Source organism: Herpailurus yagouaroundi, unplaced genomic scaffold, assembly GCF_014898765.1.
Source record: "Herpailurus yagouaroundi ecotype Mexico unplaced genomic scaffold, PumYag 196, whole genome shotgun sequence".
Lineage (NCBI taxonomy): Eukaryota > Metazoa > Chordata > Mammalia > Carnivora > Felidae > Herpailurus > Herpailurus yagouaroundi.
The window spans coordinates 17388220-17407195 of record NW_024412427.1 but is presented as its reverse complement, the minus strand read 5'-3'; the positions used below and the strand labels follow the sequence as shown (position 1 = coordinate 17407195).

General features: G+C 55.4%; 1 protein-coding gene across 1 annotated transcript in view; it reads left to right on the top strand.

Annotated features, from left to right (window-relative positions):
* ADRA1D (adrenoceptor alpha 1D) overlaps positions 1-18952 on the top strand; it is a 25109-nt gene extending 6157 nt beyond the window's left edge. The window contains exons 2-3 of the mRNA XM_040446816.1: positions 46-986; positions 17558-18952. Of these exons, the coding sequence (XP_040302750.1) occupies positions 46-986; positions 17558-18162 (1546 nt within the window). The 3' untranslated portion in view covers positions 18163-18952. The remainder of the gene's footprint in view (positions 1-45; positions 987-17557) is intronic.
* Positions 18953-18976: the final 24 nt, after the last annotated feature.

Below are 18976 nucleotides of genomic sequence, written 5' to 3'. Positions count from 1 at the left end.
CGCCGGCGGCGGCGGCGGCGGCGGCGGCGTGGTGGGCGCGGGCAGCGGCGAGGACAACCGGAGCGCCGCTGGGGAGCCAGGGGGCGCGGGCGCGGGCGGCGAGGTGAACGGCACGGCGGCCGTCGGGGGGCTGGTGGTGAGCGCGCAGGGCGTGGGCGTGGGCGTCTTCCTGGCCGCCTTCATCCTCACGGCCGTGGCGGGCAACCTGCTGGTCATCCTCTCCGTGGCCTGCAACCGCCACCTGCAGACGGTCACCAACTATTTTATTGTGAACCTGGCCGTGGCCGACCTGCTGCTGAGCGCCACGGTGCTGCCCTTTTCGGCCACCATGGAGGTTCTGGGCTTCTGGGCCTTCGGCCGGGCCTTCTGCGACGTGTGGGCCGCTGTGGACGTGCTGTGCTGCACGGCCTCTATCCTCAGCCTCTGCACCATCTCGGTGGACCGGTACGTGGGCGTGCGCCACTCGCTCAAGTACCCCGCGATCATGACCGAGCGCAAGGCGGCCGCCATCCTGGCACTGCTCTGGGCCGTGGCCCTCGTGGTGTCCGTGGGGCCGCTGCTGGGCTGGAAGGAGCCGGTGCCCCCTGACGAGCGCTTCTGCGGCATCACCGAGGAGGCAGGCTACGCCGTCTTCTCCTCGGTGTGCTCCTTCTACCTGCCCATGGCCGTCATCGTGGTCATGTACTGCCGCGTGTATGTGGTAGCTCGAAGCACCACGCGAAGCCTCGAGGCGGGCGTCAAGCGAGAGCGCGGCAAGGCCTCCGAGGTGGTGCTGCGCATCCACTGTCGCGGCGCCAGCACCGGCGCGGGCGCCAGCGCCGACGGGGCGCACGGGACGCGCAGCGCCAAGGGCCACACCTTCCGCAGCTCTCTGTCCGTGCGCCTGCTCAAGTTCTCCCGCGAGAAGAAGGCGGCCAAGACGCTGGCCATCGTCGTGGGCGTCTTCGTGCTCTGCTGGTTCCCCTTCTTCTTCGTCCTGCCGCTTGGTGAGTGACCCCTCTCCAGCCCCTTCCCTTCCGCCTTGAGCCTGTGGCCGTGCCTTCCCTGCACCCAGACTTGGATGGCCTTCCCGGGTGGAGGGTGCCTCTCCACCTGAGCATGGAAGGTTGACTCAGTAACCCTCCTGGACTCTTAGGCGGGTGCACTTTGTGGGCGACAAACGAGAGGCCTTTCGTGCCTGCAGGATTCATTTTCCAGGCTTCTGACTTCTGTCCTCCCTCTGAATTGCCGTTCCCAGCCGAACCCCCAAAACACAAGAGGTCAGTGGAATCTGTGCGGGCACATGCCCATAGCATGTGGTCAGCGGTGTTCGTGTTCCTCTACATACCCGCCCTCCCAGCACACAGCCAGATGTGAATGCCAGCCCCCCTGCCCCCCCCTCCCCCGGAGGTGGGTGCACTGTGGGTGGGCCTACTTTCATTCAAGGCCAACATGCATGTACATTAGCAGGTACTGGAAGCCACCTGCTTTTTCCCACACTCACTCCGTGTCTGTGAAAGCCCTGGGCTCTCACTTCCGAAATCTCCTCTTGGAGGGGGGGGGGGGGGCGGGGAGAGGGGCGCCTGTGTGCCATGAGAAGGAAAGGGAGAGGGGCAAATTATCAAATGGGAAGTTAATACCATTCATGGTTGTTTCTGACATTTACTGAGTCCTTTTTTCTGAGAACTTTCTTATCTCTTTCGGCAGGCCCCCTGCCGTCCTGGGAGGTAGGCGGCTTTTCTCAGGGGCTTAGTTCCACCCCTGAAGGCCCCTCCTAGAGGGCCTTGGGCTGGGTCAGCACAGGGAGCAGAAGGGGAGCAGCATCTCTGGGGACGCATTTGCCCTGAGTCATTTTGCCCATGTCTGCAAGCTCAGTTTGGGGCCTCCCGAGCTGCCTTTCCCAGGCCTCGCTCCCTCCACATTGTGCGGCTGAGTCAGGAAGGGGACAAGGGCTTCCCTCCTGCTCCCCTGCAGGCCCTCTCCACGCAGCAGCAGCCGGAGTGAACTTTATGCATTATAGATTAGTGTGTCGCTCTCTACTAAAACCCCTCAATGCTTTCCACACTGCCCTGGAAACAAAATCCAAACTCTCCACCATGGCCTGTGAGGGTGACCTTCAAATTTATTATTGTCCAAACCAAAATGAGACATTATGAATATTTATGCTGGGATCACAGGCACAAACCAGGACAGCGGGGGCAGACCCGGACACAGGGTCCCCCTCCTGGAAGGAGGGCCTTGAGTGATGGCCTCATGGCTTTGCCGCCTGCCGCTTCCTCACTACGCGCTCTGGCTCCCCTGACTCTCTTCCAGTTCCTTGCCCACACCGAGCTCATGCCCTTGCATTTGCTCTTCCCTCTGTCTAGCCTGCCTCCCCCCACCCCCAGCCCCGGCTAACCTTAGGTCTCCGTTTCAATGTCCCCTCTTCAGAGAGGCCTTCCCAGACATCTCAGTCTCAGCGTGTCCTTCTCTGTATTTTTCTCCCTGGGGGGACAAGTTTCTGTTCCCTCACGTCTGCGTGTTGCTTGGCTGGTGCCTGACCTCCCTGCACTGGCCAGAAGCTCTTCAAGTCCAAGGCTGTGTGGTCACCAAATCCACAGTGCCCAGCACAGTGCCTGGCATGTAAGGAGCAACGTACAGTGTGACTTTAGGATGTATATAAATGGCATCAGGCCGTGCACATCATTCTTGAGTTTGCCTTTTCATTATGTTGGTGAGACTTATGCATGCTGGTTCATTTTAGCAGCAGTATCGTATTCCGTGCGAGGGTGTTCCGTGGGGTGTTGATGGAGGCTTCTGCCGGACGTTAGAGTTTTCACGTTTTTCACGGTTAACAGTCAACAAAGGGCTACTGGGTTTGTTTGTTGGTTGGTTTTTGTGGGGTTTTTTTTTTTTTTTTTTGACATTTAGAGCACGTGTGCTGCTTTTCCAGGAAGTCATCCCTACATTTCCATGGCCTTTGGCTCTTTTTCAATCCTTCCATCTCTGCTGCTCCTCACGCTTGGTGTGGGACCCCCAGCGTGTCCTTGTCTCCTCCCTCCTGCCAGTCTGTGCTGTGCCCAGCCTCCTGAGCCCCAGGGAAGAGCCCAGAGCCCTGGTGGAGCCAAATTGAGTGGAATCTGGCACTAAGGAGCACGCAGAGGACAGAGGCCAAGCAGGGAACCGGAATATTCTGATCCGCCGTGGTGTGGCTTGGAGGGTGGGGCAGGGCCCCAGAGAGAAGGGGGAGCAGAGCCTGTAGTCGGGGCAGGAGTGGCCTGAGGGCTATGCAGAAAGGAGAAGGGGCCAGGAGGTCCTGACACCCCCAGCACTGGGCCCAGGCCTGGGAGGAAGGAGGTTTCTTTGAAGGAACAGGGAAAATTCTGAGCAACAACTTTTGGGGGGAATGTGGGATCCAAGGGGATGGTATATCTTGGTATGAAAGTACCAATATATGGCTGGGGCGGGGGATGCTGGGAACTTAGATAAAGGGGACCAAGAATGGAGGTCGTTGCCAAAGCACGAGCATGGGGTACAGTCTCGCAGAAATAGGATGGAGGGACAAAGAGAAGAGAGGGGCTGGGGACAGAGCTTCGGGGAGCACCCACTTTGAAGGAACCAGAAAGCGGCAGAGAAGGAGAGCACAGGAGGACAGGCATCTCCCTCCTCCCAGGCCCCGGTCTCCATGCCGGGTGTGACCAGCACCAGAGTTGGGAGGATTGAGAAAGAACAGCGTGTGCCAGCTCGGGCTATAGACTGTGGCACCTAGTAGGGCCCCAACCCAGGGGTTGTCGAACAGACCCAGGGTGCCCCTCACCCACTCCTCTGCACACAAAGCTGAGTGGAAGTAGGAGCCACAGCCGCAGCGGCGACACAGCCGGTGAGCAACCCCGACATCCCAGAGACCATTGAGACCCTTAGGAAGGGATCCCAGGGTCCCAGAGGGTCATTGGTCCTGGGGCCATGGGACTGCCATCTATAAACCTGAGATGCTGTGGGTCAGGCCAGCGTGACAGCTGGGAGAGACACAAACCCGTTGTCCTGAACCACGGAGCCTCTGGGGGCCCAAGACACTGGCTAGAAAGGACTGAGTGAGACGCAGACACGTCACCTGAAATCCTGAGGGGCCAGGAGAGGGATCTCCCACACCTCCACTGTCCCCTTTCCCCATAAGCAGCAGCAGCAGCAGCAGGGCACGTGACAGGCAGGCAGAGGCTCAGCTCAAAGAACCTGATGTTCTTTCTATCACGTGTCTGACCCCAAGATGCCAGTCACAAGGCCAGGAAGGGCGGCATTGGCTCCTTCTGGGGCACCCGGGGAGCTGTGTGTGGACACAAGAAGCGTCGCTCCCCCTCATGGGAGGGTGCCCACCTGCCTGGCATTCCCTGCTGATGCCCAGCTGAGCCATCCCATGCACCAGAGGGCCCCTGCATCCTGGTTCGCCTAGGACCAGTCCTGGTTATTTATGCCTGTGGACGGGCATGATTCCTAGTGACGCTCCCCTTTCACTCTCAAAGGTGTTCCAGGCTGAACAACAGAATATACGGTCACCAGTTCTTGGGGCCTGTGGAGGAGGGGATCTTGGAAGCCTTGTCCCTTTCAGATATGTCCCCCCTCCCCTCACCCCAGCAAGCTGGCGCGGAACTTAGAAAATCACAGGACATTGTGTAAAGGCCCCTCCTGACATCTAGAGGAACCCAAACTTACGGAATACGTTTGGAGAGGGGCAGCAAGTTTGTACCTGCTGCCTGAAGACTTCCACTGAGGACGCCCAGAGAAAGGGGGCATGGTGCAGGCTGGGGCCGGCCGGAAGTACGCCTGATTAAAGCCTCTGGCCCAGGGCACTTAGTGCAGGAGTCCTCTCACCCCCCAGAGGTATGGGCCAGTGTTTGGGGGTAGAAATCCCTGTGGGCAAGAGGGGAGCAAAGGAACTGGGGGAACCTTGCCCTGGCAAGCCCCCATCTGCAGAAGAACTCCCCCCTGGGACCTACACACACACACACACACACACACACACACACACACTCACTCATGACAGCCCCACCCTAGCAACCACAGGCAGACCCCCATCCTGCACTTGGAGCTCCCTTTGGTTGGGCAGGTCACCAAGCCTCACTGGCCTCTGAATTGGCCTCAGAATGTGCTCAGTCACGCAAAGCAGCCTCAGAGGCTCAGAGCACACAGTCCCCTTTCAAATACAGGGCGTACAAGCTGTCTGGAGGCTCAGATACCAGAAGTCCCAGGACTGTCCAGCCACAGTCCCAGAACCCCATCTCCAGCCATCTGTGAGCCATACCTGGGCCTCCCTCCCACACTGTCAGTCTCAGCCCTGTGATATCACTGCCCACCCCGACCACCCCTAGATTTAGTTAGGTACTCCTTCATGCTCCCCTAACACTCCGCACATGTTTTGATAACGGTGCATTGCAATGGCCAATATTCTTACACATATCACAAAGCACGAGGGCAGAGGAAACTATACATGTGTAGATACAGAAGCGTGAAAGTATTTGTGGGGTGCCCCGTGGCTTGGGAGACGTGGAATGGAGAGCCCATAAGAAGAGGGGTCACAAGATGAGACAGGAGGCCATCAACAGGGGAAAAGGGAGATAAATTGTGGTGTTTTCATTGGCTGAACTACCATACAGCAAGGAAAAAGAACAACCGTGTTGCCTGCAGTTAAGGTGGATGAATTTCACGGACGCTGTGTTGGGCAACATAAGCCAGATCTGAAGTTAAAAGCATGCATACTAGATGATTGTATGTGTATGAAGTTCAAAAACGGGCAACACTCATTGATGAGAAAAATCAGAATAGTGGGTATGTGTAGTAGGTGGTATTGACCGGAAGAGAGAGCAAAGAAACTCACAATATGCTAATTTGGATGTAAATTTTAAAAAATAAAAAAAATTAATAAAAAAAAAAAGAAGTCTTCTGAAGGACCGAGAATGTTCTAGATCTTGGTCTGGGCAGTGATTACATCGGGGTGTGCACATCACATAGTCATCAAGCTATATTCTTGCAACGCATGTGCTTTCTAACTTGACTGTCATCATCTTGTGGCTTAATTAGAAAGAGAGAAGACAGGACGAGGCAGAAGAGAGGCTTGAGCCATGCTGAGGAATTGGTGTCCAGACTGGAAAGCACACATTGGCAGCCAGCTATGGAGGGTAGCATGTGCATGTGCATCTGAGAGTGTGGAGGGACTCATCTCCCCAAGTTCCCCGAGGTCGTGCAGGGACCTACGGTCACAGGGGGGAGCGGTGGGGGATGCTTTGCTGCAGGTCCTAAGTAGTGGCATCACTGTTCCCTGGCCCAAAAGCCTGAAGAAAGGGCTGGCAAGCCATCCCCTCTCCGTGCCTTTGCGGAACCTGGCACATAGTAGGTGCTCAGTTAATGCGCACAGAGGGAGGGAGGGGTAGAACCCACATCCTCCCTCTCTTCACATCCTCCCAGGACAAGAGTCTGAGTGGCAAAGCACAGCACTCTTTTTTGTTTGTTTTGTTTTATTAGGATAAGAACACTTAACACAAGACCTACCCTGTTAACGCATTTTGAAGCGTATGATACAATATTGCTAACTGTAGACACGGTGTTGCACAGTAGATGCCCAGAATTTATTCATCTTAAGTGAACGTTATACCTGTTGATTGACAACTCCCTTCCGCCTCCACCAGCCCCCGGCACCCACCATTCCACTCCTTGATTCCCATGACCCAGCTTCAACATCGTCAACCCAGGGCCAGTCTTGGTTCATCCCAAACCCCACCCACTGCCCCACCACTGAGGATTCTTTTGAAAGAACATCCAGACATCATATCAGTTCATCTGTAAATTCTTCAATATATATTTCTAGAATGCAAGAACTTTTTGAAAAATAACCACAATCCATTGTAATGCAAAAAAAAAAGATTGTTTAATATCAAATACTGTCTACTTAGTGTTCAGATGTAGCCAGTTGCCTCATAAATTTGTGGTTTGTTTGAATCAGGATCCAAATAGGGTACATGTTGCAGGTGGTTGATTTGCCTGCTAGGTCTCTTAAATTGTAAGATTCTCCTCTCCCCACCTTTTCCTTGCAATTTATTTGGTGAGGAAACCAGATCATTTGTCCTAAAGAGTTGCCCACGGTCTGGAGTTTGCATCCGCATGGTGCCATTTAATGTGTCCCTCTGTTCCCTGCACTTCCTGTAAACTGGCTTGATCAGATTCCGGTTCAGGGCTTTGGCCAAGAATTCTATTTGGCGCCGTTAAGATTGGTGAGAGGCTCAGACGCCTGATAAGATGTTTCAGGCTCAGCTTGTACTTTTTCCCCCCCCAGAACCTGGGAGCCACCATTTCTCTGAAGAGCCTTAGTTTCTCTTAGTAGTAAATGATCGTTTAAAGACCACAGTCTGAGCTCTCAGCTGTTCTGTGATATTGAGTTAGTCCCTGAGTCAGCAGATAGAGCTAGGAAGTACTAAGAATGAATGCATGAATGAATTTATGAATGAGAGAGAGAAAGGAAGAGAGAGAGGGAGACAGAGGAAGAGAGAGGGAGGGAGGAAGAGGGAGGGAGGGAAGAAGGAAAGAAGGAGGGAGGGAGGGAGGGAAGGAAGGAAGGAAGGAAGGAAGGAAGGAAGACCACTGACAGGGTGTACCTAGGAACTGCTCCTCTACCTACATCCCTGCTGCTACAGAAGGGTGTCCCAAGGCCAGACAAGTAGTTCCCTGCCAGCCCCACAGAGTTCATGGATCCTAAGGCAAGCATGGGGGGCACAGGACTTCTGATCTATTCCTGGTCCGTCTCAAGCCAGGGGACCTACCAGTTACCTCTCACCATGGAAAACTGGCAAGGCAAGTTATCCGAGAGAATTGGCTTGGCATAGCTGGCCCCACAGTGCCCTCAAATCACCCCTCTGTGTTCTCACAATTCATCTGAGAACGGGCCCCTATCCAGGTCTCCTCTTCCCAACAGCCTTCCATGATTGTGCCCACTTCAAAATGGCCTTATCTCATACCACTCTCCCTTTCCCCTTCTCTGTTCCAGTGATCCTAACTTCTGTGTTGGCCTCCAGCGTCTCAGGTTCCCTGCTGCCTCAGGGCCTTTGCACATTCCCTTTCCACTGTCTGGAATTCTTTCGTCAGATGGATGCATGGCTCACTGCCTCACAAGGTCTTCAGGTCTCAGCTCAAGTGTGCTTTGTTAGGCTTGTCTGACCCTTTAGAGTATAGCAAAGAGGTCTGCTGGTGGCAGAGGTCCCAGCCTCTCTTGACAAAGGAGCTATTGAAAGCCACTGAGTGAGACGTTGAGAGAAGCAGCAGAGAGAAAGCAAGTCTAGGGCTGGGAATTCCTTCTCTCCTAGCCCTGCTGGCAAGAAGATGCCTGAATATCTAAATGAATGTGGTATTTTTTTTAATGTTTATTTATTTATTTCAGAGAGAGAGAGAGCAGGGGAGGGGCAGAGAGAGAGGGAGACAGAGAATCCCAAGCAGGCTCCACACCATCAATGCAGAGCCCAATGCAGGGCTCAAACTCACGAACCCACGAGATCGCGACCTGAGCTGAAATCAAGAGTCAGAGGCTTTACTGACTGAGCCACCCAGGCACCCCTGAATGTGGTATCTTTAACCCCGCTCTATCTCTCTGGCCAGAGAGAATGGCTGCCTGGGGATGGAAAAGTGACTCGTGATGGAGGGGGTGGGAGAGGGGGCAGGCTGGGGTGCAGCCTGATATTTCATGGTCGGCTGCAAGTTATGAGCAAGGCTGGCTGTGAATTCTGACATTCTGCCAAGAACAAGTTTCCTTCTGGTGATGCCAGAAGAGTGCTGTTAATCACACAGTCCGCCCCATGGCTTCAGAGCGGTCACTCCTCAGCCAGGCTTGGCCAGATCGGTCCAGCTGCAGGCCTAGCCGGCTCCTCTGTAGCATCTCCTACACCTGGACGTCGCCGGTCCTTAGGAGAGGGGACTGGCTTGTGGTCATCAAGGCCCCAAACACAGACCTCACAGGCTGTGTCAGTGTCCCCAACCCTGTGTGGGCCAGGCTGGCCCAGCCAACATACCATAGGATAAACTTACCTGCCGACAAAGGAGAGGCCCTGCCTTTTATGACTGGTGGACGTCCAGCCCTCCCTGGACATTAGGTTAGGCTCCTGACAGAGGCGCCCCAGTATAGGGAATGGGGAAGGGCAGGTGGGAGCAAGCCTGATGCACGCTCACGTGAGAGCAAGGTCAAGGAGAAGAGAGAAGCAAGCAGGAGTTGTTTGTGCTCTGCGGTCACCTCCCACCTGCGTTCTTACTGCCTCTCCTCACAGGCGCCTAAGTACAACCCCTCAGCCCCTGCTCTGGGTCAGGCACCTGTGTTCGCGGCCAGGCTGGAAACAGCCATCAATCTCATTCCTGCCTTCGAGAAACCGGGAGCCTAGAAGGGTAGACAGAGCAGTAACAAATTTTACTAAAATGCAGGCTTGCGTGAAAGGGCACCCAGGCTTGGTGGGGAGAACATCTGACCTGAGGCCAGAGGACGGGGTGGGAGGAAACAGTTGGGGCCAAGCAGAAAGGCAGACGGAGGCCAGCCCCTGTGGGAAAGTCCTGCCTGCAGCTTCAGCCTTCGGCGTGGGGGCAGATTTGGAGGGAAGCAAGCTGTAGGCAGCACCGTGCCCTGAAAAGCCTCGAATGCAACACCAGAAAGCCTGGGCTTGGTCCTCAGAGCCACCGGAAGCCACTCAACGCTTTTCAGAGGGATAAGGAGAGAAACCCGTTTTAGAAAAGGCCTCCAGCAGCGATGTGCAGAGTGGAGAGGCCAGAGGACCCCAGGGGCAGTCCCAGCCATGCGACTAAGCAAAGGCTTCAGGAGCGAGGTGAAGGGAGGGGGACCCCGTCTAGAGAGAAACTCGAATGTCCCGGGCATGATGGCCAGCTGGACACGTAAGGTAGAGAAGAGGGACTCCTTCGGCAAACTCAGCAAGCGTTCAGCACCTACTGTGTGTTCGGGGTGCTCAGGAGATCTCTGGGGCCACGGGAGTGCCGTGCCAAGCAAAACAGGCACGAGTCCTGCCCTGTGGACTTTGCTGCAGAGAGAGATGATGGACAAAATGAAAAATAAATAGCACGGGAGACGGCAGGAAGTGCCAGGGGGGCAGCAACGGTGCCAGCTGAGGGGGGTGGGGGGTCGCGGGCGGGAAGACCATGCAATTTGCCGTGGGAAGACAGGGAGATGTCACCACGAAAGTTAGGGCATGAGCCCTGTGGGGATCTGGGGGAAGAAGATTCTAAGGAAAAGCAAGTGCAAAGGCCCAGGGTGGGAGCGTGTCCGGCATGTCCAGGAAGCAACATGGAGGGCAGTGTGGCTGGAACAGTTGGGGGGCAAGTAGGAAGAGGGGACAGCAGAGAGGTTGGGGGCCACGTGTTGAGCTGTGTAGGTCATGGGGTCTTAGCAGAGAGGGGGAAGGGCAGCTTTTAGAGAGTCTGGGAGGCCAAGGAGTGATATGATCCATTTATATGTTTAAAGAGTCGCTCTACGGTCACCTGGGTGGCTCAGTCGGTAAGGCATCTGACTCTTGGTTTCGGCTCAGGTCATGATCTCGCCGTTCGTGAGTTCGAGCCCCACATCGGGCTCTGTGCTGACAGCACGGAGCCTGCTTGGGATTCTCTGTCTCTCTCTCTCTCTCTCTCTCTGCCCCTCCCCCTCACATACATGTGCTCTCTCTCTCTCTCAAAATGAATAAACATTTAAAAAAAAAACAAAAAAATAATCACTCTACCTGCTGGGTTGAGGATAGATTGCAGGGTATAAGGGTGCAAGCAAGAGACAGTGGGGAGGTTACTGAGTTACTCAAGGCGGGAGATGATAGTGTCTTGTACAGGGTAGGAGGGCCCCTGGAGTAGGGTACTATTGAGTTCTGACCTCAGGCCCTTCCTCTCTGCCCTCAGTCACTCCATTCTATAGCCATCAGCCTCGTCATTGTTCTGCAAACATGCCAGGGCCACCTCAGGGCCTTTGCACTCGCTGTTCCCTCTCCCTGCAATACTTTTCCCCAGGTGTCCACAGGCCTCATTCAGCTCTTTACTCAAATGTCACATTCTCAGCAGGCCTTTCCTGGCCACCTTACCCAAAATTTTTACCACCACCCCCAGCTACCCACAAACTCATGAACACACACCTCCCATCTTCCTTCCTTACAGTACGTTTTCTCCTTAGCATATTTTATTACCTGATATGGTTGCATTTTCCTTGTTTATCCTATGCATTGCCGGCCTTGCCCAATGAAATGTAAGCTTCATGAGGTCAGGATAAGTGTGAAATGCCAGCAGACACCCAAGTAGAGACGTCTGGGAGGCAGGTGGATCTGAGTCTGGAATCTGGGAGAGCCATCTGAGCCGGAAATAGAGCTGCGGGCATGATCAACCTAAAGTCAGTGTTTAAAACCACAAGCTGGGGGGGGGGGGGGTGCCTGGGTGGCTCAGTCAGTTAAGTGTCGGACTTCAGCCTCAGGTCATGATCTCACAGTTCGTGAGTTCGAACCCTGCGTCCGGCTCTGTGCTGACCGCTCGGAGCCTAAGGTCTGCCTCATATTCTGTGTCTCCCTCTCCCTCTCTGCCCCTCCCCTGCTTGCACTCTATCTCAAAATAAATGAATATTTAAATAAATAAGTAAGCGGGGATGAAATTGCCGGGAGAATGCAAAGGGAAGAGATTACAAAGACTCTTCTGAGAAGGACACTCCCTACATTTTGCAGCGGAGACGTGCGGAAGAAGCAGCAAAGGAAATTGACACCGAGTAGAAAGTCCAAGAACGTGGCGCCCTGGGAGCCACGGCTGTGATGAGAGGAGTCAGGGATGGATGAGAGTGGCGTCTGCAGGTTGGGATCTGGGAGGAGCGGGGCTGTTGCAGCAAAGCAGTGAGGAGCAGGTGCGGAAGAGGCGTCGGCAGGTGTGGACAGAACGAATAGAGAGAATGACGTCATAGCCTGAGAACCAGCAGAGAGGGGGCAGCTGTGACAGGGGCATGCTTACAGGGGACTGATGGATGGAGAGCACCATCAGCAGGGATGCTGACCTCGGGCAGGAGGAGAGACCCCTTTATTACCAAGGAGGAGGAGAGGTGAGGAAGGCTTGAGCCAGTGCCTGGCTTCTTTAGCTTCTGTTTTCTCTGTGAAACAGGAAGTGAGATCAGCTGCTCCAGAGGAGGCAAAGGCGGGGAAGTAAAGGCTCAGGAGGCTGGTGCAGGACTTCGGGAGAGCGGGCTGAGGGTGAGCGGCGAGGTCACTGGACGCCCCGGACAGAGCTGAGGGCGGGGACCCTAATGTATTCAGGGAACCGGTGATTCGCTCCAGAGTTAGGGTGATTCGCTCCAGAGTTAGGGTCTGGATGGATAAGTACAACCCAAATCCAGAAGGATGTGGACACGGGAAGACTGAGAAGGGGCATCTGAGGTGTGAGTGGATAGGAGTCTTGGCTAAGCAGGGATGATAGGAGAAACCCAAGAGGCTGGCAGAAGGTCAAAGTACGGAGAAGAAAGAGAGGACGAGGAGCTGCAGTCAGCAGTGGAAACCGGGTTTTAAGTGAAGAAGTGCTCAGGCTTATTTTTTAAAAGGACCTCCCAGCTGCTGTGTGCAGGACAAGGTGCGGGGCTTCTGGGGCTGGAGCAAGGGGCTCACTTAGAGGGACACTTTGAGGAGCGCCTGGGTGGTTCAGTCCATTGAGCCTCTGACTCTTGGTTTCAGCTCAGGTCATGATCTCATGGTTTCGTGAGTTTGAGCCCCACATCAGCCTCAGCGCCGATAGCGTGAAACCTGCTTGGGATTCTCTCCCTCCCTCCCTCTCTGCCCCTCCCCCGCTCACGCTATCTCTGTCTCTCTCAAAAGTAAATAAATAAAACTTAAAAAAAAAAAAAACTATGAAAAGGCACTTTGGGTAGATGAGGATAGTCATTTGAGGGTGGCACCAAGTGGGGGGGATTCCAGGACCAATAGTTGTTGGTGACGGATGGGATGCAGGGTGTGACAGAGAGAGGGCTTGGAATGTGTGGAGCACCTACGATGTGCCGAGCACACGTGGAGAGCTTTCCAGTTTAAAGATAAGATAGACAGGGCCGCCTGGGTGGCTCAGTCCATTAGGCGTCCGACTTCGGCTCAGGTCATGAGCTCACAGTTGGTGAGTTCGAGCCCCGCGTCCAGCTCTGTGCTGACAGCTCGGAGCCTGGAGCCTGCTTTGGATCTGTCTCCCTCGCTCTCTGTCCCTCCCCCGTCCTTGCTCTGTCTCTGTCTCTCTCTCTTTCTGTCTCAAAAATAAATAAGCTTTGGGGGGAAAAAAATAATAAGGGTAAGATAGGAAACCGACAGTAGCCTGCAGCTTACTTGGCCCTTAGAAGTGAGAAGATGTGCTATGGGGAGAGTACACCTAACTGCTAGGTTGGGAGGGGCAGCACAAGGAGGGCTTCCAGGTGGAGGCACCTCTGGAGCTGGCACTAACAGGTGGAGGAAAGAGGAAGGGCAATCCAGGATGAGCAGAGGCCAGAGGGCGGCAAGAAGCGAGCATGGCCATTTAGCCGATGCCCGAGAGGACGGAAGTGAAGACTGCTGAAGAGAAGCGGGAGCCACAGGCGAAAGGAGAGCCAGGGTGTGACGCTGGGTGCCGGGAGAGAGGGGTGGGAACTGAGGGAGGGTGTCCCACGAGGGCCTCTGTTTCTAATGACAGCTGCCAAGTTGAGCTAGCACACCTGGGCCCTCGGCCTGCAGGGAAGGTTGGGGACAGTGCGGGGAGTGGGAGAGGGAGCCAGCTCAGGGACGGAGAAGGGGGCTGCCGGGTACTGAGACACAGCGGCCTGGTCTCAGAGGCCCCTGTGCTCATTGAGGCTTTCCTGTAGCTGGGCTATGGGGCTGGCAGAGGCGTGCGCCGGGCCCCTGGAGAGGGACGAGAAGGCAAGACAGGTGAGGCTGGCCTGAAGTAGCCACAAGCCCGAAAGTCCAAGTGGCTAGGGACCAGCAAGCTGGGGGTGGCCCAAAAAGGGCTTGTCCACCGATGTCCCCACAGCGGGCCAGCATTGCAGGGACAGTGCCCATCAGCCAAAGGCCCATCCTCAGGGATCTCGGGACAATTCCCCATTTCATCCATGCACACAAAGGGCCGGGAAGTGCCCACAGGCCCCTCCGACCCCAGAGATCTTTGCGAGAGGTTGGAGCTGGTGGGGGACAGGCAGGACAGCAGGGAGAGTGAGACTGGGTACAGGGAGGCATGGAGGGCAGACGGCAGCACTCTGGAAAGAGCTGGGTGTGAGGCTCAGAACTGCCACTTGTGAGGGGAACAGAGGTGCTGTTGCTTGTGGAAGCTGGAGCCTAGGCACGGACGTCTGTATTTCCCGGGCAAGAGGTCTGCACACAGTGGGCAGAGAGCACATGAAACGATTGTGCCAGATGCTGTTAGTGACCCTGGACCTTGAGGGGCATATGGGCTGACTTGCACCCCAGGCCTGCCGGCATCTTTGCCCAGGGGCTTTCTCCACCCACCAAAATCCTCATCATCCACTCACACAGCAGGCAGGAAGTGTGGGAAATTAACACCCCTGGGAGCAGCCCAACCAGTGACTGATGGGAATGGGTGTATAGATACCCCACCTCCCTCACCCCGCTGGTGGGATAGCTCTGAGGTCCCTGAACTTCACGGTCTCCCAGAGCTCCCAGTGGGATTGTGCCCCCCAGTTGCCCGCAGTTCGCACCTTGCACTTGAATCCTTGTCTCAGGATCGGCTTCTGGGAGAGCCCAAAGTAAGACAGAACCTCAGCAGGACACAGTAGGAAAATCTTGGGGCAGAAAGGCTGAGTGGTTCCCGGTTCTTTGTGTGTAAGGAATTCTCAGCCTGTAGCAAGCTTCTGCACAGGTTGCTTGAGCATAAATTAGAATAGTGTTTATAACACAGCCCGGGGCATAGTACGATACTCCATATCACCCACCGATCTGAGTAAACACCACGCGGATAACCATGCTGTTTGGCCGGCTTCAGGCTCGCAGCTGAACGCATAGTCCACTGATTTGTCATCCTGCGCTAAATATAAAAGAATTGTGGCCTGAGTCAGAGTTATTTTCAGCACTGTGTCTTACTTTGCAGCCATTGAGGGATGCTATTCAGAGAGCCACCTTCCTGGAGCCTGAGGTCAACCCTGGTGGCCCCCACATTCCGAGGACAACTGTCCAACTCCTCTCCCGGGGGAAACTATCTTCTCAACATATGCTGACTGATTGCCCAGCCTCCCCCAAACCCACCAGGTCTCGGCTTCTGTTCCTGGCTCCTCTCCAGAGCTGGGAGCTGCGTCCCTTCCCGGGGCTGAGTTGTCCTCTCTCAAAAGCCACAGAATAGGGAGAGAGGAAATAAAGACACACCAGTGTTTTCATTAAGAGCCTGCTAAGTCCTGCCTCTGAGATGTATTAATCTTCACAAATCCCTTCCTAGGAAATACTCTGTTGATTTACTTATTTTGATTTTTTTTAATGTTTATTTCTTTTTGAGACAGTGACAGAGCACGAACGGGGGCGGGGTAGAGAGAGGGAGGCACAGAATCCAAAGCAGGCTCCAGGCTCCGAGCTGTCGGCACAGAGCCGGACGCGGGGCTCGAACTCACGGACCTCGAGACCTGAGCTGAAGTCGGACGCTGAACCGACTGAACTCCCCAGGCGCCCCGAGAAATATTCTTGTATTTCACAGAAAACGTGAGACTTGGATGGCCAAATAACTTGCTCAGGGCTGCGTGACCACAGTACGAGAGGCCTGTCCCTCGTGTTGCTGTGTGACCTTCCTCTTCTGCCACCACCACCGTGTCTCTTGGTACCAGGAATTCTCCCTAGGGCGGGAGGTGGGTGATGTGCAAGGGCTCCCGGGTCAAAGAAGGGGGCCCGGTGCCTCTGCCCCCTCTGGAGGGGACCCCGCTCGTTTTTCTTTGGGGGCAAAGAGAAGAGAGAGCGGGTCCCCTGACTTGTCAAGGACCCCTGCCCCTGGTCTGCTCAGCCTCACGGGCACCCACCCACAGCTTTTGCCTGGGATGCCATGCTCTCGCCACCTTCCCCCTCCCCCTGCTGCTGCTGAGGATGTGAGCATGAGACGGTGGCTTTTGCTTTCTGGGTCGTGCCCTCGCATTTCGTCAGGTGCCTTTTGAAGACGTGACTCTTTCAGGTCCGTGGTGGGGATGCCAGGGGAGAAGTTTGTGAGGAGGGTCTTTCTGACACAGCTCAGATCCTAGTGCACCTACTCCCTCCTGCCTGGCGCTCTGCTCCCGCAAAGCCATCCCCAGAGGCTTGCCTGACCACTTCCGCTGAGACAGCCCCCCTGACCTGCATTCCAACAGCCATGGGCATTGTGTTTATTGAGCCTTAATTCTAGGCTCTGTCTCTTGCCTGCTTGAAAATATCCATGACTCCGAACTACTCACAAATAAATACAGAGATTCCCAGCATTTTTTTAAAAAATTTTTTTATGTTTATTATTTTTGAGAGAGACAGAGCACTAGCGGGGGAGAGGCAGAGAAACAGAGGGAGACACAGAATCTGAAGCAGGCTCCAGGCTCCGAGCTGTCAGCACAGAGCCCAACGCGGGGATGGAACTCGTGAACCTCAAGATCATGACCTGAGCCAAAGCCGGATGTTTAACCGACTGAGCCACCCAGGCGCCCCTGAAATTTCCAGCATTTAAGGCTCTTCACCATCTGTCCCAAATGACATTTCCTCGGCATATCCCATAGGACACTACCAGGCCCCAAAGTTGTAATCCTCTTACCCACCTGTCCCCTCCACTCCTAACACCTGCTCCTCATCTTGCCAGACTCCAGTCCATCCTGTGAGAACCCTGGCAGCCCCACCCCCACCCCACATGCTGAACACTGCCATCACCCCATCTTCATTCCCTTGGTATTTTATGCACATAGCTACTGAGAGAACCTAGCCATGTTTGTTGTGAGCCCAGCGCAGTGCCTGATGTGGGGCAAGCCTTGGTCAACATTTAATTCAAAAGTTCTTACCCTTTTTGTGCGAGAGACTACCTGGGCATCTGGCAAGCTTGTGGAGCCCTTCTTAAGAGTTATGCTTTCAAATGCATAAGCTAAAACACAGAGGATTGCAAATAAAACCGATTTCACTGAAAACGTCAAAATATTTGTGAATGAAATCTGTGATCTAGTAAGTGATGTGCTTCTGGGTTAAGGCGTTAAATAGCAGGGTTATCTAGTGGTGGATTCTGATGATTGTCGTTTCCAAATAGGAGCATACACAACATTGCAAAGCATCTGCAGCAACTGAATGTGATAGGAAAATATCTGCGGGCACTGTAATCTTAGGTGGAATCACGTGAAACTGCCAAGCCAGCACCAGTTTTGAGCGACAAGAACCGTGATTTCCTATGGTTGGGTGTCATTCTATTCGGGTTTATTGGCTACACTCATCATGGAGGGAAATGCTCCATATCAGGTAGAAGTGAATAAAATGGAAGATGATTTTTCCTCCTCCAAGTGCATGGACCCTTCGAATTCTCTCAGGGACCCCTTGGGGGAGATACGTTGAGAGCCCCTGGTGGATGACCCTGCGCCTGAGGGCATCTAACAGGCGTGGGTCTCTGCCCCCTCCCTTCCCCGCAGGCTCCCTGTTCCCGCAACTGAAGCCCTCGGAGGGCGTCTTCAAGGTGATCTTCTGGCTCGGCTACTTCAACAGCTGCGTGAACCCGCTCATCTACCCCTGCTCCAGCCGCGAGTTCAAGCGCGCCTTCCTCCGCCTGCTGCGCTGCCAGTGCCGGCGTCGCCGGCGCCGCCGTCCCCTCTGGCGCGTCTACGGCCACCACTGGCGGGCCTCGACCGGCGGCCCGCACCCCGACTGCGCTCCCGGCCCGGGCGCCGCGCCTCCTGGAGCCCCGCTGGCCCTCACCGCACCCTCCGCCCCCGGCTCCCCGGGCACGCCCGAGATGCAGGCTCCTCCTGTCGCCGGTCGTCGCAAGTCGCCCTGCGCCTTCCGCGAGTGGAGGCTGCTCGGGCCGTTCCGGAGACCCACCACCCAGCTGCGCGCCAAGGTCTCCAGCCTGTCGCACAAGATCCGCGCCGGGAGCGCGCAGCGCGCAGAGGCCGCCAGCCCCCTGCGCGCGGAGGTGGAGGCGGTGTCCCTGGGAGTCCCCCACGAAGTGGCCGAAGGCGCCACCTGCCAGGCCTACGAATTGGCCGATTACAGCAACCTCCGGGAGACTGATATTTAAGCACCCCGAGCTAGGCCCTGAGCTAGGCCGGGGAGCGTGCTGGGGGAGGTGGAAAGGGGCTGGGGGTGCGGTGAGGGGAGGGCCGGGAGGGAGGCTGGCTTTGTTCAAGAGGCCGGTGCGGCATCAGGGACCCGGACACTGATCAGGGCGGCTGCTCTCTGGCTTCCCTGAGGAACTGGGGCCGGGGTAAGGCCTTTGAAAGTTGACAAGTTTTGGCCCCCTCCTGACACAGGTGCCCGGAGCTCCTTCTTGAAGAGGAAGGGGCTTCGGGCTCCGTGGGGCCACTGGCTCCCAATCCCTGTTTGAGAAACACTGTCCCATCCCTGCTCTGAACCCTGGGTAGACAGCCTCAAGTATGGCCAGGCAGGCCTGCCTCTCCTGGGGAGGAAGGGGCACAGAGGCCCTGCTTGGCTCTCTCCAACGCCTCCCCTGGGGAAAAAGTCCGTGGGGCCAAGGCTTCTCAATGGACACAATTTCTCCTTACTGCCGACTGGAGGAACCCAGAGGACCTGCCAACACCACCAACAAACTTTGGTGGCAGATTGGATGACCATTGTACAAGCCTGTTGTATTGACCCATGGACCCACTCCCCCCTACAGAGGCTCTATCATGCATACCCCATCACCCGGCCCTGCCCCTCATTATGTCCAAGGGCCTTACTGTTTACACTCTGTACATAGTGCCTGTGCCCGTCACTTCTTGCTGGGATCTGGAGCCATCAAACGGGAAGAGCTTTGTTTGTCATTTTGAGACATATTTATTGGTAAGAGTACTTCTATTTTGTCCAAACTGTGCAAACTGTCCCTCTTTAGC